General features: G+C 39.4%; 2 protein-coding genes across 6 annotated transcripts in view; both read right to left on the bottom strand.

Moving 5' to 3' along the window:
• Positions 1-23,508, bottom strand: part of agbl4 (AGBL carboxypeptidase 4) — a 258,636-nt gene that overhangs the window by 39,806 nt on the left and 195,322 nt on the right. The gene's annotated exons all lie outside the window — the stretch shown is intronic.
• bend5 (BEN domain containing 5) overlaps positions 16,944-23,508 on the bottom strand; it is a 13,537-nt gene continuing 6,972 nt past the window's right edge. For all 5 annotated transcript variants that reach the window (XM_051376365.1, XM_051376369.1, XM_051376368.1 and 2 more), the window contains one exon: positions 16,944-23,376. In XM_051376365.1, coding sequence (XP_051232325.1) covers positions 23,180-23,376 — 197 coding nt within the window. In that variant the 3' untranslated portion in view covers positions 16,944-23,179. The remainder of the gene's footprint in view (positions 23,377-23,508) is intronic.

The raw sequence follows: 23,508 nt of genomic DNA, 5'->3' as shown, positions 1-23,508 counted from the left end.
GCCTTAAACAATTTTAATACATTTTAACAATTTTTGAGTGCTTTCTAGAGCTTTCTATCTGTCAGTTGTGGAATTACAGTAGATTGCTAAAAGGAAACGTGGAAGCAAGTCTGATACGGAGGTTAACATACACAGAGGTCCAACAACAACAAAACAGGTCATGATCCCTATGCAAAATTTGCTTAATTGGGTGGACATAGACAAACCCTTCCCTGCTTTTTTCAAACAAAAACTACTTAAGGCAGAGATGCATATTGCTACAGTTTGGATTTGGGCATCACAACAAAATCCAGACTGATATTGGATTCTCGAAGCCAATACCGAAACACAAAACAAAATATTTGAGTAAAAAAAGAAAAGAAAGAAAGAATATATGTATATATATGTATATATAGTAATAAATAAATAGTGTTTTTTCCCCCACAAACATAAATAAAACTTTGGAGAAGGAAGAAAAAGACGGTACTTCCGACGGTTTGACTGAGTAGTGACTGAATTTCTTTGCAGAAACAAATTGTTGCTGCAGGGAGTCTGTTTTTTCCCTTCATCCTCAGCTGCATTTCCATTATAAGAATATGAGATTAGGTGGATAGTGTGTTGCTGCTGGCTAGCGAGTACCTGTGACTAAAAGTGAGTATTCCTGACAATTAATAGACAGTTTTATCCACGTTTATGTCTCTGTGTTGTAGAGTTATAGGTATAAGTTACAGGGACTGTGCTGCTGCAGGAACTGAGTGGAAGTTAATAACAAAGCTTTGTAGTTAAAATGTCACAGCGGGGATTCATTTACATTAACATAATATCTTTATTGTTTGTTAGTAAGGAGGTAGCGATCAACCAGGCACAAACACAGCCCTGTTAGACTGCTGAAATCTGTTTGAACTCACCTCCTCCCTCTCATACTCAAACCTGTTACTGACTGCTCAAGACATCTGTTACACTCAACTATCCCGTTCATCAGGTAGTCAGATTGTGATAAATGGGCTTATGATATTGTCTCGTATCGATCACAGGCCGCTGAATGGAATCAAATCGAAACTGTACCTTGGCAAACTTTGTGATTTCAGAAAATATCGCATCTTCGTCCAAAGAATCAATATAATATTGCATCATGATAAAACTACTGATACCAACTGATCAAGCTGGACCGACTCCGGTCAGTCGGAGCCAGCTGGTGCTCATGAGGACATAAGCTCACAGTTTGTGGTGTTCAATGCTAGAAATGGTTGAGAAAGATGACAGAGAACTACTATAGTTTTAAATAGGCTATGTCTCTGCACAGACAATGTGGAGCATCATTACTATTCATTACTACAATGACAGACTGAACAATGCCTTTACTCATTCATTGTTTTAATGGCAATTGAAATGAGCTTCCACCATTAACACGACAATCCAAAGGTAAACAATTCACACAGAATAATTAAAATACCTTCATTGTAAAATATTCTGTTTCTGTCCCAAACTGAATATTACCTCAGTTAATTGATATTGATGGTGAATTCTACATTTTAGCCCAAGCTGATGTAGTATAACTGCGTGTCCAGATTAAAAAAAGAGATTTCATTCTACAGCAACAGTTTTTTTTGGGGGGGTTTGTTTCTGTGATTAAAAAAGGTAAAAATTCTGAAGTTATCCATCTCCCTTATCTCTCGGTAAGTTAACTTGAAAGGATTTAAACGCAGCATAACACCTGCTGTTAATACGACTGCCTGATAAAGCTGACATCAAATGTCTCAGATAACATCGCTGCTTATCTCGGGAAATTAAATGACTTCTGGAATATCTAAAAAAAAAAAATTTTTGGATTGTTGTATAACTGCTAAAAGAAAGAAAACAGGAGAAGAAAAGAAAGCTGGAGAGTGGGAGAGGACAGGCTGTGAATTTAAATGAAACCAGGAAACCCTCATCTTTCAATTATACAAACAAGTTGAATACTCATACTTTGGAGCAGCTATATTACTGTATTCATTGCATATGCTGTGTCTCTACAATGAAAATAAACGTCTACATTTGAAATTAAACGAGCACTGAAATGGTAATTGAGCTCATGACTCCTGTTTGTCTCTTCCTCTTTCCACTCCTGATTGGCTCGCCTGATGCAACAACTGCACGCTGGTTGGTTTAGGATTAATGTGGTTGCCATGACAACGTGCCGGCCATAGAGCTGTGTTGGAATGGATGCGTATGTGTGTATCTGTATATGTGTGTGTGTGTGTGTGTGTGTGTGTGTGTGTGTGTGTATACTTTGTTTGAAGTGGCAGGCCTTTTCAACAGCTTTGATCAGGGAAATGTTTGTAGTGGGGGCAAACCTGGAGAACAAACAGGACTTCAGAGAGATTAGCGATCTGTGGAACACACACACAACACACACACACACACACAGATAGGGTGTCTGGAAGTCAGCTTTCTGAATAAAATCAGCCACACATAGACCGACAGCTCCTCAGCTGAAAATTAAACTCTTTCTATCTTTCTCATGTGACGAGGCAAGGATGAGGAGGAGGAGGAGGAGGAGGAAGAGGAAGAGGGGGGGAATGAGAGAAGTAGCCATATCTGCTGGCTGACATTCCTCTGTTCTTTCCCCTCTCCTTCACACCCTCTAGGCTGATGTTTTTGAAGAAACAGACCAAGAACAAGTGATCTAGAGTACAATCTGTGTGTGTGTATGTGTGTGCCACCACTGCAGGGCCAATGTAAATCCATCAGTGCTGAGGAGAGGCCAGGTGAGTGCTTTAGCAGCCAAGGTGTGACACATGGCCCCCACGCTCCTCCATCATGCTATACTAAGCAGTAGCGTGTGTGTGTCTGTATATCAGTGGACAGTATGTGTGTAAGTGTGTGTGTGTGCGTGTGAGGAAGAGTCAAGAATGCGAGCCAGGAGCTGTGATTCAGACAAATACGCTGCACCGCCTGAGCCACTTCCGACCCCAACCCAGACGGACAGCACTGTAGCTATTCTCAGAGCCACAAGCACATCACTCAGTCCCCAAGGTAGGAGGATAAGTCATCCACTAAGGTCGCGGGAGGTGTTATGTCTCTCACTGCAAGTAGTTCAGAGTTTGAAGAATGGCCGTACAAGGCCGAAACAAATGGCAATGTGCTCCTCATCTCAGTTCTAGCAATCGGGCAGAGTGGTAAGTCATGTTCCCAACTCCCAAACTAACACGGAGCATCAGAATGATAAAACGTGTCAACATTGTGAAGAAATCCATAAAATAATCTCCCTGATCTGTCTGTCCTAAGCTTCAGGTGCCACAAAGAGATGGATACTGTGTTATATATCACTTACAGTGTAAACTCAGTGACTTTGGACACAGTGTGTTTAATTTAGAGAAAATTTATTGTAAAACATTAATTACATTTGCGCCCCTAGAGACGACAGGGACATTTCTTTTGAGATGAAATCTGTAAGTTTGCTGGGTCTTTATTAGTGCTAAGGTTGGGTATGTTTTTTTTTGGATCATACTAAAAACTATTTAAGAGCCTTTTTGGTTTACTCCTTACGATACATGACAATATTTTGTTGTCTAATATAGAAAAACTAGTGCACAAGTAAAAGGTAAATAATTCTAAAATTAAAAGTTCTGATGGCTTCTCTGTTCGGCTGCTTAAGCACAGAGGTGCTTTGTGATCAATACTATCATCTATCATATTGTCTTGTTAGCATGCCAACATTAACATTAACACTAAATACAAAGTGCAGGAAAGGCTGATGGGAACGTCATTATGTTTGAAGGTATTTGGTCATAAACCAAAGAACTGGACACATTTCAATTCTGACCTGATGATGGTACTTTAAAAATGAAAGGATCACCAAAGTTATCACAACTCATCCTGACGGGGGGCATGAATGTGTGTACCAAACTTCATGGCTACCCATTCAGTGGTTGGTTCACTTAAAACCACAAATGTCATCATCATGGTGGAGCCTAAGTAAAAGTGCAGGGAGTAGGATGCATCAGTAGGATTCGTCCTCTGGGGACCATAAATGTGGGAACAAAAATTTCTTCCATCTAGTAGTTGCTGAGAGATCTGTCTGGACGTCTCTAGAGACATGCCACTAGCATGCAGTTCTAGCTACCCTTCATCTCTGAAGGAGGAGATAAATTCACTTTGCACAAAAAACAGTGACAAAGTTACTCCGAGCCACTTCAAAGTCAAGTCAGTTCTATTTATTGAGTAGGATACATAGGGACTCTCTTCACTCTTAACCCTAAAGGAATTTAATTTAGTTTAATTTAAAATTGAAATAAATATCAATTATGCAGGAGTCTTGCAAAAAAAAAAAAAAACATCTCAAAAGATGACAGACACAAACTGAGACAAATCACGACAACACACAACAACAACTAAGATGAGTGCCACATGTAATGTAATCTTTTTTGCCACCTAAGGCTGGGGGAGGTCAGGTTTCAGAGTAGCGATGCGGCCTGCCCACACCCTGAGAAGCAGGCCCTAAGGGAGCAGATTAGAAAATGGTGATGCAATATTAATTGGTGATGATGCGTGCCAGGGATTGTAGGGTTGTGTGGGGTTTGTCTCCCAAAGGAAAGGCTGTCAGGAGCTGAGAGGGACAGGCGGGATGAGTCTCTGACCTTGTCTGTCAGCTGGTGGAAGAGAGGAGGGCTGGGAAAGGAGACCCCCAGTCCCACTGACACTCAGATCAACACTCTGCCAGTCTGCAGAAAGCCTGCTGGGACACATCCCGGCCGCCAGACAGACAGAGTGACACAGTGAGAGAGACAGACAGAATGAATGTGATCTGCATGGTCGCACATTAAGATGGTAAATTCTAAATACGTTAAACTATATTTATATATATTACACAGAGGGCAGATGGTATGATACAATACTGTGTTGTTGAGAAAAGTTATGTATGCTGACAGCTGAGCAGGGAAGTACAAAAATGATTCACTTAATAAAAATTAGAAAAGACAATCTTTAAATGAAAATCAAGTTATAAAAACATTGTATCATATTGTCATGTTTTGTGTTACATTACTTTATACTAATAAAAAAGAAATTCTATAAAAAGTTTTAAAATGTGATTGGAAGGAGGAAATGGAGTCAGCTGGCAAGGTTTATTTTCAGATAATAATAAAAAACTTAAGTGTGCTTTTGACAAGTTGACTGTACAATAAATGGTGGATGTGTTTTATCGTTATTTCTCTAAAAGTAACAAGACTAAGGCTTTGTTCTTACTTTAATACGGACGTGCACACTAGATAGGAAGGTGTTGACCTCGCAACAACAAAAATCAAGAATAAGTATACAAAAAAACATCTAGTTTGCTTTGCTAGTGTATTTAGAGTTTTCTACAAAGTTTCTGATGCTCTGAGAAACTCAGTGTTCAGAAAACAACTACTAACCTAACCTGTCAGTTATAAAGCTGTAAGTAACTGTCTGTTAGTACACTTTTCCATGGCAGAAAAAAAGCTACATTTCTGACATAGATAATTACCTCCTCAGACAAATCCATCAACTTTGTTTCCTCTCTGCTCTTATTTGTGCAAAGAAGATTTGAAGAGAGCCCTAAGCTCACTATATTTCATAAGCATGGGTTGACAGTGTTTGTGTAATTACTCTCACTGCCAGAAGGGGGAGAAAAAAGTTCCGCACAGCAGGTTTAAATAAATCAGCATGGCATGGTTGGTGGACGATATCACCACACATTAACCAGTACAAGAACCAGTCAACAGATCCTAAGTGTGGTCGATAAGGATAGGCAGCATGAGCCCAAATCAAGACAGAGTAACGAAACATTGTCTTCAATTGATTTAGCTGTTTTGGTGCTGTGTCGAAGCTACATAGAATACAACCATGCTGCCAAGTCAGAGATTGGGACACTGTTAAACTCCTGTTTACCATAACAGTAGCTGTTTATGCCATCCCACAGATGTGGGACTAGTAAGCAAATGTAAAACAATATGTGCATGGCAAAGATGTGCCCACGCATATATGTGATCATATTCTTTTATAGATGTGGGTGACACACTTCATATGATGTCAGGTGTGTCACATCATACTGGTATGTGTACAAGTGTGTGAAAAACTATATATTTATAGGAATGGTACACAAATATCCATATACAGTACAATGCATGTGTGTATGTTTGTGTTTATTATGGTATGTTTTGGTACAGGGCTGGGAGGTGTGGGTTTAGGGATATTATGTATATGCTGAAAACTAATAAGAAGTGTGATAAAAAAAAAAAGAAGTAACTGAACGATAATACAAATGGCACCACATGTTGATGTGCCAAATAAGAGAGCAACATTACTGACAAAGATCCAGACACCGAAAAAATAACAGACGCAGCGATTCTTAATGATTTTGGATATCTTCCGTTTTCATGGTGTGAAAACTGCATATCAGATAGCGTGGTAGTTGAAGAGAGGGAGCGAACAAGGCAACACGAGCATATGGGCAAGAGCTTCATGTCATCCGGGGACACACAAACACTGGACACATGTCAGCTTCAATTAACCCTCTCCCATCTGTCTCTTTTTCTCTCACTCTTCCTTCCGCTACCAGGATCTCAACTAGGTCATGCAGCGCAGTAAGTCCCTTCATACAGGGTGCAACATAAAAAAACATTATACCTGCACAAAAAGCAAGAAACTTCACTTTCCCCCTGCGTCACACCAAATGCAAAGTCTAATATATTTATTTTTATATTCCCTTAAACTATCCCCTGTCAAAATAGATCCACCGTATTAAATTATCTATGCTATGGACTTCAATAATTCAGGCTACCCAGCAGTGTGTTATGCTGACAGTGTCACGGAGTTCCCTGACATACTGTTGAGTGTCCCTCCAGAGAGCTTGTCTAAGTTTCCATGCTCTGCAGTCAGCGGCAAAACTCGCCACTGCTGCCAAAAGGTTAAAACTGCCAATGAATGTAGAGCAGGGAAACTTATGATGGTATTTGCAGCAACATATTATGTTCTGAGTGCACCCAAATTGTAAAAGCACTGTCCTCAGCAACTCTACACCAATAAAAAGCCAGGTGATACAGAGATAGACAAAAAGACAGTTAACAAACATGTATTTTCCCTGTCTTACATTTCCCTTTTTGTCCTTTTAACCCTGATTACATTCATCAGCAGGTTACAGTAGCATCAGTGGCACAGTTCCTCCCTTCCCCAAGCAGAGGGTTGTTGATATGTGTGCCAGAGACAGAGTGAAACGTCACGCTGTAACGCTATTTCCTTGAGTCTGACAAATGAGGCCCTGGCTACGCTCTGGTGTTGGCAGTTACCTATGAAAGAATGCATCACTCCAATTGGCTTTGCTGTCCCGCCTGTCACACAGCTGCACATTTTCCTTCCACTTGTGGCACCCACCCACCCACCACACACACACACACACACACACACACACACACACAAACACACACGTACATACAAAAAACATATAAACAGAACTTATATGTCACAGAGTTCCTATCCTCCGCTCCTCACCGTCTTTTCTCATCCACCCCCAACACCTTGTGTCAGATCCCTTCCTCTCTTTCTCCCTCTGCCTGTCGTCCCCCTCTCCTCTTCCTTCCCCTCTTAACCCCCCCGCCCCCACCCCCATCTGAGATCAACACCTAGATGTGTGCAGGTGCAAGGCTGCTGGCAAACTGTCAGCTTGAGTCTCTGTTACTTAAACACATACACACACACACACACACACACACACACACACACACACACACACACACACACACACACACACACGCACACACACTCACAGCCTGGCTCCAACACAGGCCCTTCCCACTCTGTGAATCGGTATCCACACAGCGAGCTAGATCACACTCTCACTGTCAACACATAAAGGAAGACTAACAGCGACTGTGCTAAAGGTTGGAAAACACCGGCTGGGGACACAGAAGGAAAATAACATCGGGGAAAAAATGTTTTAAATGGACAAAAGCTCTCTTTGGGCAAAACATGAATAAGGCTTTATGTTAGAATTGTTCATAATAAGCATTTTAAAAACTTAAGGTTAACTTCATCCGTGAGCTGTAAACTGATTTGAAAGACAGACGACAGTGGACTGTTGTGTGGCAGCCTGTAAGTCTCTGTACATGTGACATCCCAGTCAACATTAATCTCTTCTATTTAAATTTTCTTATCAATTGTGCTCAAAAAAACTGTACTAATAAAACACAGAATCAAACACTGTGCAGCAAGACTGAGAGTGGAATCATATAAAGCACTTAAAAATACAGCTGAAAGAATTGTGGGGAAAAAATGAAGTTGAATAAGCAGCTGGATCGTCAGGAAAATACAGTGATCTTTTTGCAACAGAAAAAATTATACTGGATATAAGATTCACACATTTGACCACACAGTTTCAGATGTATGTTTTAATCGTAAAATTAAATCTATAACTATATTTATATTTGAAAAATATGGATTGTATTTGAGGTATAAACTTTTTTTTTGCTTCTGTGGTTCTTTGAATTTTGTAAAATAGTAAAATTATGGCAAAACGATGAATACATAATCGTAAGAAGGACCTTTTGTGGGTTTGTGTTTGCTTTACTTTATTTTTGTATGTGGAAAGTTGTTGTGCTATACACAATGTGTATAATTTGTGTTTACATTTTTATATATTCAAATCATAAGAGACACACCACACTGCAAAATACCCATAATCCCTTTTTCTAAGTGTGTTTCCTGTATTAGCCTCTCTCTTCTTAGAATAGTTATACCATGTTGGCTGGCTTAAGGCACCTGCAGATCACTCACAGTGTGGTGCAGAAAAAGAGAGCACGCAGACACATAATAAGAATGACCCTTTTTCTGTGACGGCGAGAATAGAGTACATAGATAAGATTAATATCAACTTTACTGATTGAAAATTAAACTACCAAAGATTAAAGTTATGCTGATATAGTGTTAATGTACCTGCTGGAAATGTAATTAGGCGTAATAAATGATTCTGTCTGTAGCATCAACACACACAAACCCATACACGCACACACATACATAGACTGTGTGGTGACCTCTGGAGCGGTGAACATGGAGTTGGTGTCAGTCTGCATGGCCCAGGGTCATCTGACAGCTCTAAACAAGACTCTCATTAACACCAGGCCATTAAAAGCTCCTGCTGGCACGGTGTAAGTGTGTTTCTCTCTCTCTCTCTCTCTGTGTGTGTGTGTGTGTTTGCGTGTCTTAGCCAAGGACTAGGGGTCCATGTTGACACTGAGGAGAGCAGACAAGTGTCAATTTGGTCTTGAGTCATAAATCCCTTCAGATACCAGAGCTGCACACAGCACTCAGAAATACAGCGATGTCGAGAGATAAAGGTTAATGGAAGAGTTTCTTATACGCATTATAGATAAGTTAGGTGAAAAGAACAGTGGTGGTTGCTGAATTTGTGTGAAACGCTGTGGATAGCAGAACTTTGCTGCGTCTCACGTCAGATAAACAGTTAAATCTCACCACAGACACAAATAAATTCACAGAGAGTTCATAGAGTAGGAAAAACCTCTTGCTAGTTTTTCATCACACTGATAAAAACAAAGCTTCATTGTCATCAAGATGGTGCATCGGAGGAGGTGAAGTGGGAATCACTGAGTATTAAGATCATGTTGAAGGTGAAGATGTGCAGCAAGTTAAGTAAATCCTTGACTGAATTTAAATGACCGCTTTTGCTTGAAAGAGCAAGCAGCAAAGTGGATAGAGAAAAAAACAGTATAAAAAAACAGTAAGAGTAGGAAAATAATAAATAAAAAATAAAAACACTATGTACAAGAGAAAAAAACAGTAAGAATCCACAAACAACAGATAACACAAATAGTAGCAGCAGCAGCAGTTGCACATGGGCAATAGACTGCACAGTGAATATGGAATGGTATTGCACAGTAATTATTGCACATTGTTATTATATATAAATATTGTATATATTATATATAAACATTAATTATTATTATTGATGCCGGTAGCAGTGCTGGTTGTTGCACTTGTTGCTATTCAAAATGCTAAAAATGTAACTATATTTTCTTAGTAAAAAGTAAATCATCAACCTTTAAATTTTAAATGAATGATGATCGTCTACTTATACTTTTAAAGAATATACTGGTTTTATCCTGTATAGATTCAGGTTTAAACCATTTGGATGGTTGGTTTGTCCCTTCAGGGATACTGTGGAAACATGGTGGACCCACTGTAGAAGAGAACCCACTCTCCCTGTAGATATAAAAACCAAATTCTAAGGTAACAAAAACACAATTCTTATTTTCCTTCTTCAAATAATAGAATAATTCTTATTTATTTCTTAATATTATATTCAATTTCCGTCAATAGATCCTCCAAAATATCACACACTAAGCCTTTTTTTACCCTCTCTCTGTTTTATCCTTATCCTTTATTTGCAGTTTTGTATGTTCTATGTTTACTGTTGGATTTTTGCCCTTGCTTTTATGGTCCTGTGTGCAAAAGAGAGTGAACTGCTCTCATTGGACCTCACTGTATAAATGAAGTTTTATAAAAAAATTCCATTACTTTTCATGATAATACTTTGAGAATTGTTTGCTTTATTTATTTACGCAGGAATACTTGATTCTGGGACATGAATATTGTAGTGTTACCTATGTTTTCACTTAAATCTACTGTTCAGTGCTTTTCTTCTTTTCTTTATGGAATGAATGTATTGTTTGTTAGTAGAAGTTCTCAGTGCAGAAAGAGGTAGAAAATATTGTATTTCACCTTTATTGGTGCTAAATCAGCAGTTATTGACTTTCTTCAAAAAGAGTAATCTGCTGGAATTGAGAGAAATGTGACAGTGACAGTTAATCCATGCGTTTTGACATTGTTTATGTTCAGTTCCTGGAACACAAACCGAGAGGGTGGACTGAAAACTTAAGGAATGGGAATACTGACAGGCATGTAGAGCCATGTGTATGTGTGAGCATGTTTACATGAGGAGAGAGAGAGAGAGACACAGAGTGCACATGTATTTGAGTGTGTGTGTGTTAGAGAGTGCCAGTGCTGCCAGGGTTTGCTAGAAATGGTATAATTTATCACACCTAATTAATTATACTCCAACACCGAGAAGAGTTATCCTTGTCGCTCAATCGGCTCCCCACTCTGCCTCCCTCTGTCAGACGACAGGAGGAGAGACCCAGATAAACCCCCAGAGCCTGAAAGACCACAGCTTTTTTGAAGTCTTGCTCTCTTCTCAGGCTGATTCTCCATGCCTATTTAGCCAGCTGCACATTACCATTTAAATAAAGAGGCTAGCTAAATGACCACTGGTAGAACATAAAAAGAGAAATTAAATTGTTTTTCTGTCTCACGGCACTTTATTCTTTTCTCTTTCTAGCTCAAGCTCCTCATAATTTTTAATATGTTTAGTCTGTGGGGAATGGTTGATAAAAACGTGCAGACGAATCGAAATGCAAAATGAACTATTCATCTTTGATTACAAGGTAAATCTAATCTCTTTAATGGAGAACAATGACTCACAAAGTTATATGCAGACTTGAAACCGCTCAGGTATGTTAATTTCTTGAGAAGAATTGATTATGATAAAACTAATCCAACAACAAACAAGAAAATGGCATAAACGACCACTGGGCATAAAGTTTGTTTCAAAGGAGACCGTATGATTAAAAGGGATAATGTCAAACTATAGAGCTGTGCTGAAAAAGCACAACAGGCAAATAAAAAGGCCTCTGGGGTCTATGCTGTATGTAGAAGTTATCTTGAGCTACATGCACCATTTCTAGTGCCAGAAGTACTGGCTTTACAGAAAGTGTGCAGATAGCAATTTAGTGACTTCAGAGTGAGAGACATGAGACATAATTTGCGTCAAAAGATGAACTTCTTCTCTGAGTTATAACTTGGTGAAATCTGATCACACAGACACGATACAGTTAGATTCAGTGTGACTTACGCTTCATGGAGATATCATTAACTGAGATGTCCATCGTGAATAAACGTCCATAAATTCACAGTGTAAGACTTTGAAAACCCCTGGTCTGAAAAACATACGTCTTAAACAGTAATGTGAGATTGATGGTTGAATGTGTGCAGTGAGGAGGTTTTCCTACTTAGTTCTGCCTATTTCTGTGCATCTATAGATTGTTAGCTGACATGAATATAGTTAGATATGTAGCCTGCATGAGTGAAAACACGCTGCAGAGTCCGCCATACTACACCCATCATCAAGGAGGTGAGAAGATTGTATCAGACACAGATTGATTGCCCTTGAAATCCAACAAAATTGCTTAGCTTGTAACAAGCTTTATTTACTACATTAAATTATCATTAAAATGCTATTAGCGCAATTAGTTGATTTTCATTTTAAACAACACATCTATGGTGAGGGAGCAACACTGAGGTGGAGAGAGAGAAATAGACAGGGTACGGAGGACAGTGTGCAAGGGAGAGAAGTTGAAGTTAGAAGAGCAAAGGAGTGAGAAGTAAGATGAGGAGGAGGGAGGAGAAAAGAAAAGAAGATATGTGAGGAGAGGAGAGGTGAGTCAAGAGGAGAGAGGCGACAAGAGAGCAGTGGGAGATGAATATTAAGCAGCTGTAGTGATTAGGGTGGTGGTGCAGAGTGGCACTGTGACAGTGACATTGCCTGCCATTGGCAGCCCCTGCCATGGTGATTCACTGGAACCTGCTTCATTTGGGCCATAATTAGCTTAAATGTTCAGAGAATGAAAAATTCATCATCGCTTTGAATCTTGTTAATTGGGAGAGCCGTCTGCATTAATAGAGGCCATTTGGAAGCTCTGTGCTTAAGTATGTGTGCCTGTGTGTGTGTGTGTGTATGTGTGTGTGGGTGTGTGTGCACGCACGCATACACAGGTACGCATGTGTGCATGCGCGTGTGTATTTAGGGTAAGTGAGCTCAATTTTGCACCCACTTACCTGAGGAGCTGATGGATTCCAAACTTTACCAGTTTTTATCATTGAACCAGCCAAATAAGCTTCTTAAAAATGATAAGGACATCTGAATAACGCTGGCAGCGGAGAGAAATTTAACAGCTACAGCCAAGACTTACCAGCACATCTTATCATACATACAGTTGACTGACAATGCAGGAACATGCAGCTGGATGGGTATGGGTGGATAAAATACTTAAGGTATGTAAGATGTGTGGGAAATAGTCTCCGGTGTGAGTTGGATTGGTAGCTCATCCATGTGTACTACTGGCTTTGAAGACCAAAGGCAGAATGAATCAGTATCATTGTCTGTTAACCCTGGAGTCACTGTTTTAGATAAACATTGCAGCATAGATGAGAATATAGGAAGAGATAATGTATAATTCATTACTGGCAACAGAGATAATGTAATGAACACATATTTTGCATACAGATGTGTGCTCCATGCTTTAAATGAATGTAGTCTAGATTATGTGGAGCTGTTTAAAATGGAGAAACAAATTTATAAGAAATTAAACAATAAAGTGCTCCATATACAATCACGAACTGCACGAATGAGATACAATTAGAAGAGTAAAAACTCGACTCTTTTGTTACTTTCTAATTTAAGGGAGGAATACTGCAGGATGAGACAAATTCAGTGTATTGTATCAGTCAGTGATGGACAAACTAGACAAAACATTCCCCAAGAGAAAAGACGGACTGATAACAACCCTGAGAATGTTGTTTGAAGCATTCATGCTTTTGTATTTGATGCTGATTATCTTGTGTACTTGGCTGATACATGATGTATGTTACACTCCTGTGAACTAATACACCGACCAACAGGAGTGTGTTCCTTGTGAGGTTAACAGCGGCAGTGAAGGTGGCCAGTTGCTGCAGCACGCAGTGAGAAATTAAGACTAATGTCCACTTATTTCCCTGCAGTGAGTCTGGAGCCAGGTCACTGTGACAGTGTACAGCAGCACAAGAGACTGAAAAGCCTGCAATCAAGAGCTGACTGTTGAGTTTAGACTTTTAGTTGGTGGCCAGTGTGACATTTAGTTTAGTACAGCCTGGATGGCTGTGTTATATCGAGTGTGTTTCATATTCAGTAATAAAACATGCCACTGTGTGTCCTTCCTTTAAACCCTGTGTGTGTATACGCTCCTGGAAACATCAGACCTTGTTACTCTGCGGTAACGTATGCACCCGGTGCACCCTCTCTGAACTTCCCGTTCCAGGAGGCAACAAAAGCTGTTATATTTTCACATTCAAAACAGTAACAATGTCATAAAGAGAATGCATTACTGCCACCTATTATGCAGCACCGCTGTGCGCACCGTGTCTGCATGAAAAGCAAAAGGTGGACAAGATGAATCAGACAATGTGCCAAGAAGCTCCGTAAAAGCACTGAAATGACCATATTCATTAGGTTGTGTGTGTGACATAAATACGATATGTCTCCCTCTATACTGCAGGGCGTGAGGAGCACACAGTGTTTATGCGACAGACAGCGAAGCTGCAGATCTCAGCCCAGTCTGGACCAGCTCAGCCCAGCCCAGCTAGACCCAGCCGGCACTAATCCATCATCACCACCACTGAATCATCGTGCTGCCAATAAAGCCAGGCGGCAATACATTACAGGCATGTGGCAGGCTTTAGCGATAATGACATTGAGAAGTCCCCTTGGGCTGTAGGAAAAGCCTGGGCGCATGACACACTTGCTTACAGAGGCAGTAATATATGGAAATGCATCAGTGTGCCAGACAGGGGAGAGGATGGGGAGATGAGGGAGTGGGTAGAGCTCAGTCTATTCATAAGGAAAGAGGCAGGAAATGGCCTTCACAGTGACCACTTCCTATCAGTTTCCAATGTGGACTCAACCAAATCCAGCATTCAACAATGGGGCTCATTTTAGATTCAAGCCTCTCCAAACAAGCCATCTTACAAGCAATCTGATATGTCAACACCCCATTTCTGTCTTATCTTGTTCTCATGCATGCCGAGTTGATATTGCAATATGGTTTGGACATGGGACGTGTGAGATACAGCACTGCCAATCATCGGTGTGCTGTGTGGCACAGAGGCAGGCTAGCAGTATGGAAACTGAATGAGCAAATACAGTACAGTGAACTGTGGGTCTCTGCCATCCTGTTATCTTGTGGCTGACATTGAGAACAATCTGCTGGTTAATCCCTCACCTTCACTGCAGATGCGCACACATGCACTCCAAAACACACCAAACTTGAAAAACAAATCTACAGTCAAAGCACCAGGGATGTGAAGGAGAAAGGTACTGATCTTTATGGTGACAGAAGTTGACTACAGAGCCTATGAGGATGGAAAGCCAGTCAGATTGGGTGTGAAAACGCACAATGTGCTTACACAGCCGCACTGATCTATGTATAGAGAAATGAGTTGTTAGAGAAATAACACCAGAGCTCATTTTCCTGTCTTTCTGCATATCTGCCTGTCTTCATGTTGTCAGATTCCTGGGTGAGAGGTTTAAAAAGTAGAGTGTAACCATTGTATGGAAAACTCAAACTCTAATTTTAATCTTTGCATTTAAATTAAAGGTTTACTGACTCAATGTGTGCTGAGAAATTTGCATTAGCCTCGGGGTCATTAAGGTTTTCTGAAATCCATTCAGCACACACGGCCATCAATTTAAAAATAAAAAGTCTTTTGACATTAGTTAAGTGGTATTCCAGTGTAAAAAATAACACTTTAAAGACTTGAGGTAGGTTTACACTCCAAGCTATTGACCAGATTGAACCCTGATTTGGTGGTTTTAGAATATACAGATTGAGGTGAAAATATAAAATCTGTGGAAATTAAGTTACAGCTCGCTCAGCGCCCCTTCAGAAAATGTTTCTTAACGGCGAACAATAGGGCACGGCCACACTGATTTGTCAACCAATCGCCAGAAAATTTGACCGAAAGTGTTGCCGTCTTACTCCACTTGATCTGGAATTCCTTTGATGCAGGTGGTGCAATTAAAGCAGTAGTTTAATATTTTGAGAAATACCCTCATTCGCTTTCTTGCGAAGAGTTAGATGAGAAAACCGGAACTTCTCTCAAATCTGTCTGTTAGATATAAAGCTACACAGGGACACCTATTGTTCTGAAGGCCCATTAGTCCCGAACCTCAATAGTCAAAAAATGTCACATTGGACCAAAAGCCCATTGTCCGACAACCCGTTATCCCGAAAACAAAAGCCAACTGCTCCGAAGGCCCGTTTTTTGCCTTTAATATCTTAGTGTGTTTGGATGCACTGGAAAGGACAAAGAAACATGTGGTTAAGTAGTGAAACAGTCGTAGTTTGGTTAGGTTTAGGAAAAGATAATGGTTTTGAAATAAGCATGTTAGTTACATCAGCTAGTTACAGTTAAATGTCTTTTTCCCATGCCAACAAAAACCCAACAACATACATTATGTAAGTTGGTCAGAACAAGCTACAGAAGTAGCCGGTTAGCTTAGCTTAGCTTAGCACAAAGATGGAGCAAACTGGGTAAAACAGACAGACCAGACCACAGGAAGTTACTGCTGCCCAACTTTTTAACTTTTTTGATTTTGTAAAGTTTAAACAAACTATATATATATAACACGCTAATAGGCGAGCTGGTAGGCTGATTTCTTTACCCTTGGACAGAACCAGGTTCCCCTGCTGGATCCCCCATATTTCCAGTCTTTATACAAAGCTAACCCTGCTGCTGGGTGCAGCTTTATATTTACTGTACAAATTGCATCTAGCTCTATAAAAGACAGTAAATAAAAGTATTTGTCATAATTTCAAACTATGGCTTTAAAAAGGTAGCAAAATATAATTTTCTGATCGTATCCACTGGGTCCACAAAGTTCAACTTCTCTGGACTTTTCGGACACACAACAACAGAACAGAAATATTGTATGGTGGAGGCAGAGACATCATCAGCACTGTACAAAAAAATACAATATCACATACAGTTTTTACCTTAGCTTTCAGTTACCAACACAAGTCTTGTAGTTTGTTTCTTCGATAAAACGGACACGAGGCAGGATAGACAAAAAAGACAACAAGAGGTTTGTGCTGATAGAATAAAAGTCTGGATTTATTTCTGTTTATCTATACATTAAACAGGTGTTCCTGAATGCAGCAAGAGAAAACACAGAACAGGATGCTAAGCGTCAAAGAGTTGCTCGCATAGCAGAGGTGTGGCCGGTTTAGCAAAGACATGTACACTCTCTATCGCATATACTTATAACATCTTCTGTAAATGTAGGGTTGCCTCAGGGAGGCTGAAGTAGGGTGAGGGAGTGTTTACTGCAATAGTCTTGAAATTCTTTTCACATTATCATACCAGCTGGAAATACTCCATACAGTAATAACCCTGTCTTTCCCTAATGATCATTGCAGTTACAACTATTACAGACAAGTATATATCCAAGCAGCCCTGTATAGCTCAGTTTAATTAAACTCCATGAAAATGTAGTAATAGTTCTGTACGGATTTGTCATGTCGCCATTGTCCCCTTTGACTCAATCTCAAGGCTGTGCAGACACATTCAAAGGTTTGAACACTCTCCAGTTATCTCTCCCTGGTTGGCCCTCCACCCAACAGTGATGTGGTACCAGGTGATTACAACTCCACACCTGCATAGGAATTCAATTACACACAAAACTCTCTGGGTCAATTCCCTGGACCAGAGCAAAGCTTAAAATTGAACCATTATGAAACAGTCCAACGAATGGCTTAAGTGCTTCCACAAAACCAACTGCTGTGTATTTGAACACACACTGCTCACAGTAGAGAGGAGTTCCCCAGCACATTTCATGTTCACAGACATGGTCAGAGTAAAAAAAACAAAAAAAAAAAAACAAAAACAAATATATACATACTGACAGGTAGAGCAAACCACCCAAAAAAAACAACTCAACACACTTTAAACACTTTGGCGCAGAAAAGATTCCATTGGTGTCACTGCACAGGGTCAAAGAAAATATAATGCACTTTTTTGTATAATTAAGCCAAGTCCAGACACTGAATGCTGCTGTACACACGACTTTAGCTCACAGTAAGTCAATCATGAACAGATTGCTACACTAAATTCATATTTTAACACTGAAAATTACATTTGAATTGTTTAAACAGTGGTAAGGGACCAAGAGATACAACAGGGGAATCACAGATTAAAATGGTGACTAAAATCAATCATTTCAAAACTGACTGGTTGAAACTCCCCAAAACAGTCTCCATGAATGTACCTTGAAAACTCTCTGTGATTTCCATTAATATTATAAACGGGGCTTTAGCGTGTACAATCCCAAAATCAACCCACATATAATTTTTCCACCATAAATACAACTACCAATGGAATCCTACTTCTGTAAAACAAACTGGACTTTGAACAGAACATGGTTTTTGCTGAGGACCTCTTCTACAGTAACATACACTGCCCAGTCCAACTGAGATTTCCTTTATGACAAAATCTGGCATGCAACCAGTGAACAGTGGTATCCTGTAAATTTATCGGTCATCTGAGTGTGATCTGATTATCATGTACTATATAGTGAAACCTGATCTAACCAGTAAAAATGCATATTTCTGAAAATACACTGCAACAATGTAATATTGGTAGACAACAGGTGCTAGAAGCAGATGCATCCATTGAAAATCAGCAATTTCTGAGGTACTTCTGAAACTCACAGCTGAGGGTATAATCACTATCTACATTATTTGGATGGATAGCATATAAGTTGATACAGTAATAGCAGGGTTATCGTTTTGCGAAATATTTTGGCTTACAATTTGATTAGCTGAGGGGATAGTGGCGGTTGACGCACCTGAATAAAACATAGCTGTATGAGGATAAAAACATAGAAAAACAGCACCATTTGAGGTCCGATAGACAGATCAGTTTTTGAACTGTTTGCTGGTAGCACCGTCAACCAGTAAAAATCTCAGAATGCAATACAGAGACAGAACACAACCACTGATCAACTGCACGACATAGCAAAGAGCGAAGATATATATTCAGAGACGACCCCCTCACGCAGACACCCCTTTAGAGCAGCATCTTTAAGCAGGTAATAAAACTGATTTCTCCTAAGAATGATATTGTGTACTGAGGTGTTTTACAAGTTTTATATGCTGTACATGTTGAGAGTAACCAGGTATACCTTTCCTATTTTTTTTAATAATATACACACATAGTTTACAGTCACTGACAAACAAACACCAGAGTAACAATGAGGTAGGACGGTGAAGTTAGATGAAGTAGAACCGGTTTGTGGATTGTATACAAAGTTACTGATACCTTAAGAAAAATATAGGCCTAACAATGTGTTCCTCCCATTTTTTCTCATTTGAAGTAAGTTTGACATTGTATCTGAGGCTCAAACAGTAATGGGTTTTGTGTACACTTAGTTGTGAAAACTGCTAGATGGAGCCATTTATCTTGTTCCACTCAGTGAAGCTAGAACTGATCTCTTTTCCCAATCAAACTGTCAAAAGCAACATAAAGCTCCCTCACTTGTGAAGCTTTGACAGGTATTCACAACACAAGGCAAAACACCAAGCGAGGAGGACAGGATTTTCCATTATCTTGATACATTTGCATTTTTAAATCCAGTTCATATAAATGTCAGGAGAGTAAGGAACTAGAGGTGGCACAGGATGAGGATCACAGAGCAAGTGAGGTCGCATTTCCTCCCTATAGCTACTTGAGTGTGACAGTGAGAGTACTGGAAGGTACTGGTGTTGAGCTGCAGAGCCAAACTGTCCTATATCATCCATTAACGGCTCTGCCAGGTTATATATGGGTGTATGTTACTAATATGCTGCTAAAACCCAAACTGCTCCTCTGCAAGTGACTTGGTACATTGGATAGAGATTGGCCTTGCCATCACAGATTAAACCAAATCTGGGTTAAAAACATACAGTACTTCCATACAGCTTTCATCCACTAAAGATGGTTTTAGTTAAAGGATTAGGCTTAATGGCGCTCCAGGAAACCAACCTTTAAAAACAAGTTTTTCAGATGATGTAATAGCTCTATTAATGCTCCATCTTAAAGCATTATTTTAACCACACCCCCTTTTGGCATCAAACAACAAAGAAACAAACACAAACACATACACGACAATGTGTCAGAATTTCAGCATGGTTGCTTTGCACAGCAGAAATCTTTTCTTTCTTTTAAATCGCATGTATTTTAAATACACGCTAGCGCACGTAAACCTCACATGTTGCTTTATACAGGGAAAACAAAAACCCAAAGGTCACTAAAAAAGGGATATTTTTAGGAACAAAAATATAAAATTAATCAATAATCTGTCACAATTTTGGTGGTTTAAGATTCACTAAGCTCTATTACCTTGGCATGGGCCATTTTTTGTGCAAACCCTGCTGATTCCTAAGTCAGCATCCCCCTTCTTTAGCTTGATCTCAGCCTTCAATACTTTGGCTTACAATTACCACTCATTTGTAAAAAATACACAATTATCTTTATATAAATCATATCTATACACAACCAGCATCTTAACACATTAAGTTAAAGCACATATTCCAGTCAGCTTGCACATTTCATAGGTAAATCTCTTTAGATTGGTGAATCATGTTTTGGGCATGAAAGCCAAGAAGAGTTGTCGACTTTTTGCTTGTCAATTTGCCAAGTAAGACATTGAATCCAGTTTCATCATAGAGTAACTTTTGGAAATCTGGTCTTCTAAACACCCCGAATAAATCTTCAAAGATCTAAATATTCGGAAGTAGTAGCAGTAGTACTACTTCCAAGTAGTAGTTGGAAGTATTAAATCGATCAAGCTTGTTTTGGAGCATTGACATGTCAGGGGCATATCCAACTAACAAAAATCATATCCCGTAACTCATTCCTGCCATAAAAAAACAATAAACCAAAGTGTTCTAAGGTGCTTCATGATAATACAATGATTGTTAGGCCTTAATCTATATAGACATTTAAAAAAAAAAAAAAAAAAAAAAAAAAAAAGGACGAATACCACAAATACATTTCTTTAAGATTGAAGAAATTGCCCAGAAGTTTAAAGTGCTTTCAATGTAAATGTTTTGTGTTGATCTAACTACTGCATCTGAGTACAACCGTTTAACGATACAGATTCTCATCTTACTGTGGCAGTCATTAGAAGGTAGATTCTAAGTGAGGTTTATTATTAAATATCACATGTTGTGAATGTAGTATAATGTATGGGCTCTGTCAAAATCTGATGTTAAGGGAAGCCTCATCTCTCTTGTTCCACAGAGATCACTTTGGCTAAGAAAGGGCAAATTTTTTTTCATGTGTTTGTAGATCCCACTGATCTACATTTGGATACAACATCAAGCTTAAAGCCAACAATTCATATGAAAAAAAACAAACAATAAGATAAGTGTAAAAAGAAATAGAAGAAATTGTCAGGTAACATGGAATTACAACATCAATTTGATAAACCAAAACTTGACCAGAACCGTTAAAACTGTAACATGTAACATGACTAGAAACTGAAACATCCATGTTTGGTGGAAAAAAATAAAATAAAAAGAGGTTTTTTTTATGTACACTAAAACATTTCCAAAACATAAGGTAGCTTAACAAAAGGCTGATCTGAACTTTTTGAGATAACAAAAAAACCCAAGAAAGACAAAATGATAGAGAGAAATAAACCAACCGTCAAACAAGAATCTAGAGTGTGAAGAGGAGAGAGGCTTGATGGGCAGCTCTGTAGAAGATTCACAGTTAGCCACAGTTAGGTCACAGTCGAGATTTCAATCTGCAGCATTTAGTTCCAGCCTGCAGACAGCCACACAAACCATTTTGGATCAAAACAATAAAACAACTGAATAGAAAAAAAAAACAAACATGAAAAAAAATACAAGAAAAAGGATATTTTCCAAGTTTTGATGGCATAGCTCAGAGGAAATTGTCACTGAAGCAACCTTACTTTGTTCCCCAGTGGCGTGGCTTAAAAAAGAGGGGGTTATTATGGGGTTCAGCAGGCCCAGACAACTTCAACAGTATAATAGTGTTTCAGACAGCTTTACCCACAACTAACACTGCTTCCACAAGAAGATGACTTGAACCGTGCAGAGCTTTCTTCCCCACATTTCCCCGTGCAGCGCAGCGTCTTTTAAATACAGGAGTGGGGATAGCTCAAAGCCCGGATCAGCTCACCTTAATGGTGTGAATCGCACAGAAAATAGTACCCATAACCACCTTTTACATTCTCACAGCAAAGTGCAGGTGAAGTTTCATCACTTCAGCTTATTATACATTTACAATCACAGCCTACTAGAAAACCCAAGGGCGAACCGGCCCCCGGTGATTGCCAAATCCATTTAAGGCCTTTCTAGGCATCAACATGCCTGTACCACTAAAACTCATTAAACAGTCAAATTGTCTCAAAGTGACACGTTTGATTAAGAGTAACACAGAAATATCCCATCAAAACACATTTCCTTGTGCTCTCTCTCTGATCGTGAATGCTCAGAACTAAAAGGTCAACATAAAAAACAAAACAAATATAGCACTCTATAGACTCTACATTAGAGTCATACTTCACATTTAACCTCTTTAAGCTCTTGTTTTTAATAAAGTGATGTGAGTGGCCTACAGTTAAGGGGGGAAATTAATCTCGATGAGCAACAGAATCTCTGTTGCAAAATGCAATATGGCTGTTACTAATTAAGACTTGTGCATCTGAGACCCTGTTGTCCCATTCTATGCAGTAAGTACCAAAACAGCAAACAGTAGTCACCAAAATATCCAACCGTCCACTCAACTAAGATCTAATGCAAGCTAGCATCATCATCATCTCTATAGCATCAGCAGACTTTATCTAGGGAAATTACCTCTTACTTTTTAAAAGTTTAAGGACTCAAAATGATGTTCTGACACAGAACAATAAATCAATTTAACAAACATATCTAATCTCTCCCTTTGACACAAATGCACACACGTCAATAAACCACGTCTCTGTACCAATCCCACTGTAAAGCTTATAAAAACACTCATACCAGCTCATATCAAACTAGTTCACACGTGTTTAACGTTTCACTGGTGGGTAAAGCTGTCTGCCACCCAATGAGGAAACTGGGCACTGAAGAGGGTGATGGTTGCGCTATAGGGAGCTGGGAAGGGGTCTATTTGTTTTATTGTTTCACGTAATAACCAATCCAATGTGTCAAAGGGAAACAACTGCTCCTGAAACTGTGACAAACATCCCCAAACCACCCATATCAAGTCCCCTCAATATCCTGCGGACCACAGGGGAGGCAGAAGGCGCTGGCGTGACAAACGTTTATCACTACATGCCGTCATAGGTGAAGTTCTCCATCTTGACTGTCTGTCTGATGAGCAGCTTGGACTCCCGCCGCTCCTCGTTCTTGATGGACTTGTTGATGTCCATTATCTTTTCACAAATGTATTTGTTCACTTTGGACAATCTCTGCGTAATCTCTGCACTGTCGGCTGTCTCTTGAGACACTCTGTCGTAGAGACACTCTGGGGAAGGAGTGAGTGTGAGCAGTCAGACTACATCAAATAAAAAAATTGCTGATCTTATCTTTGTCTAGTGTAATTATATAATTCAATGATTGAAAGGCTGTATGAACAGAGAAAATCATTTTTCTGTAC

The sequence above is a fragment of the Dicentrarchus labrax genome, unplaced genomic scaffold (genome assembly GCF_905237075.1).
Source record: "Dicentrarchus labrax unplaced genomic scaffold, dlabrax2021, whole genome shotgun sequence".
In the NCBI taxonomy this organism is placed as follows: domain Eukaryota; kingdom Metazoa; phylum Chordata; class Actinopteri; family Moronidae; genus Dicentrarchus; species Dicentrarchus labrax.
This window is presented reverse-complemented; position numbering and strand designations above follow the sequence as displayed.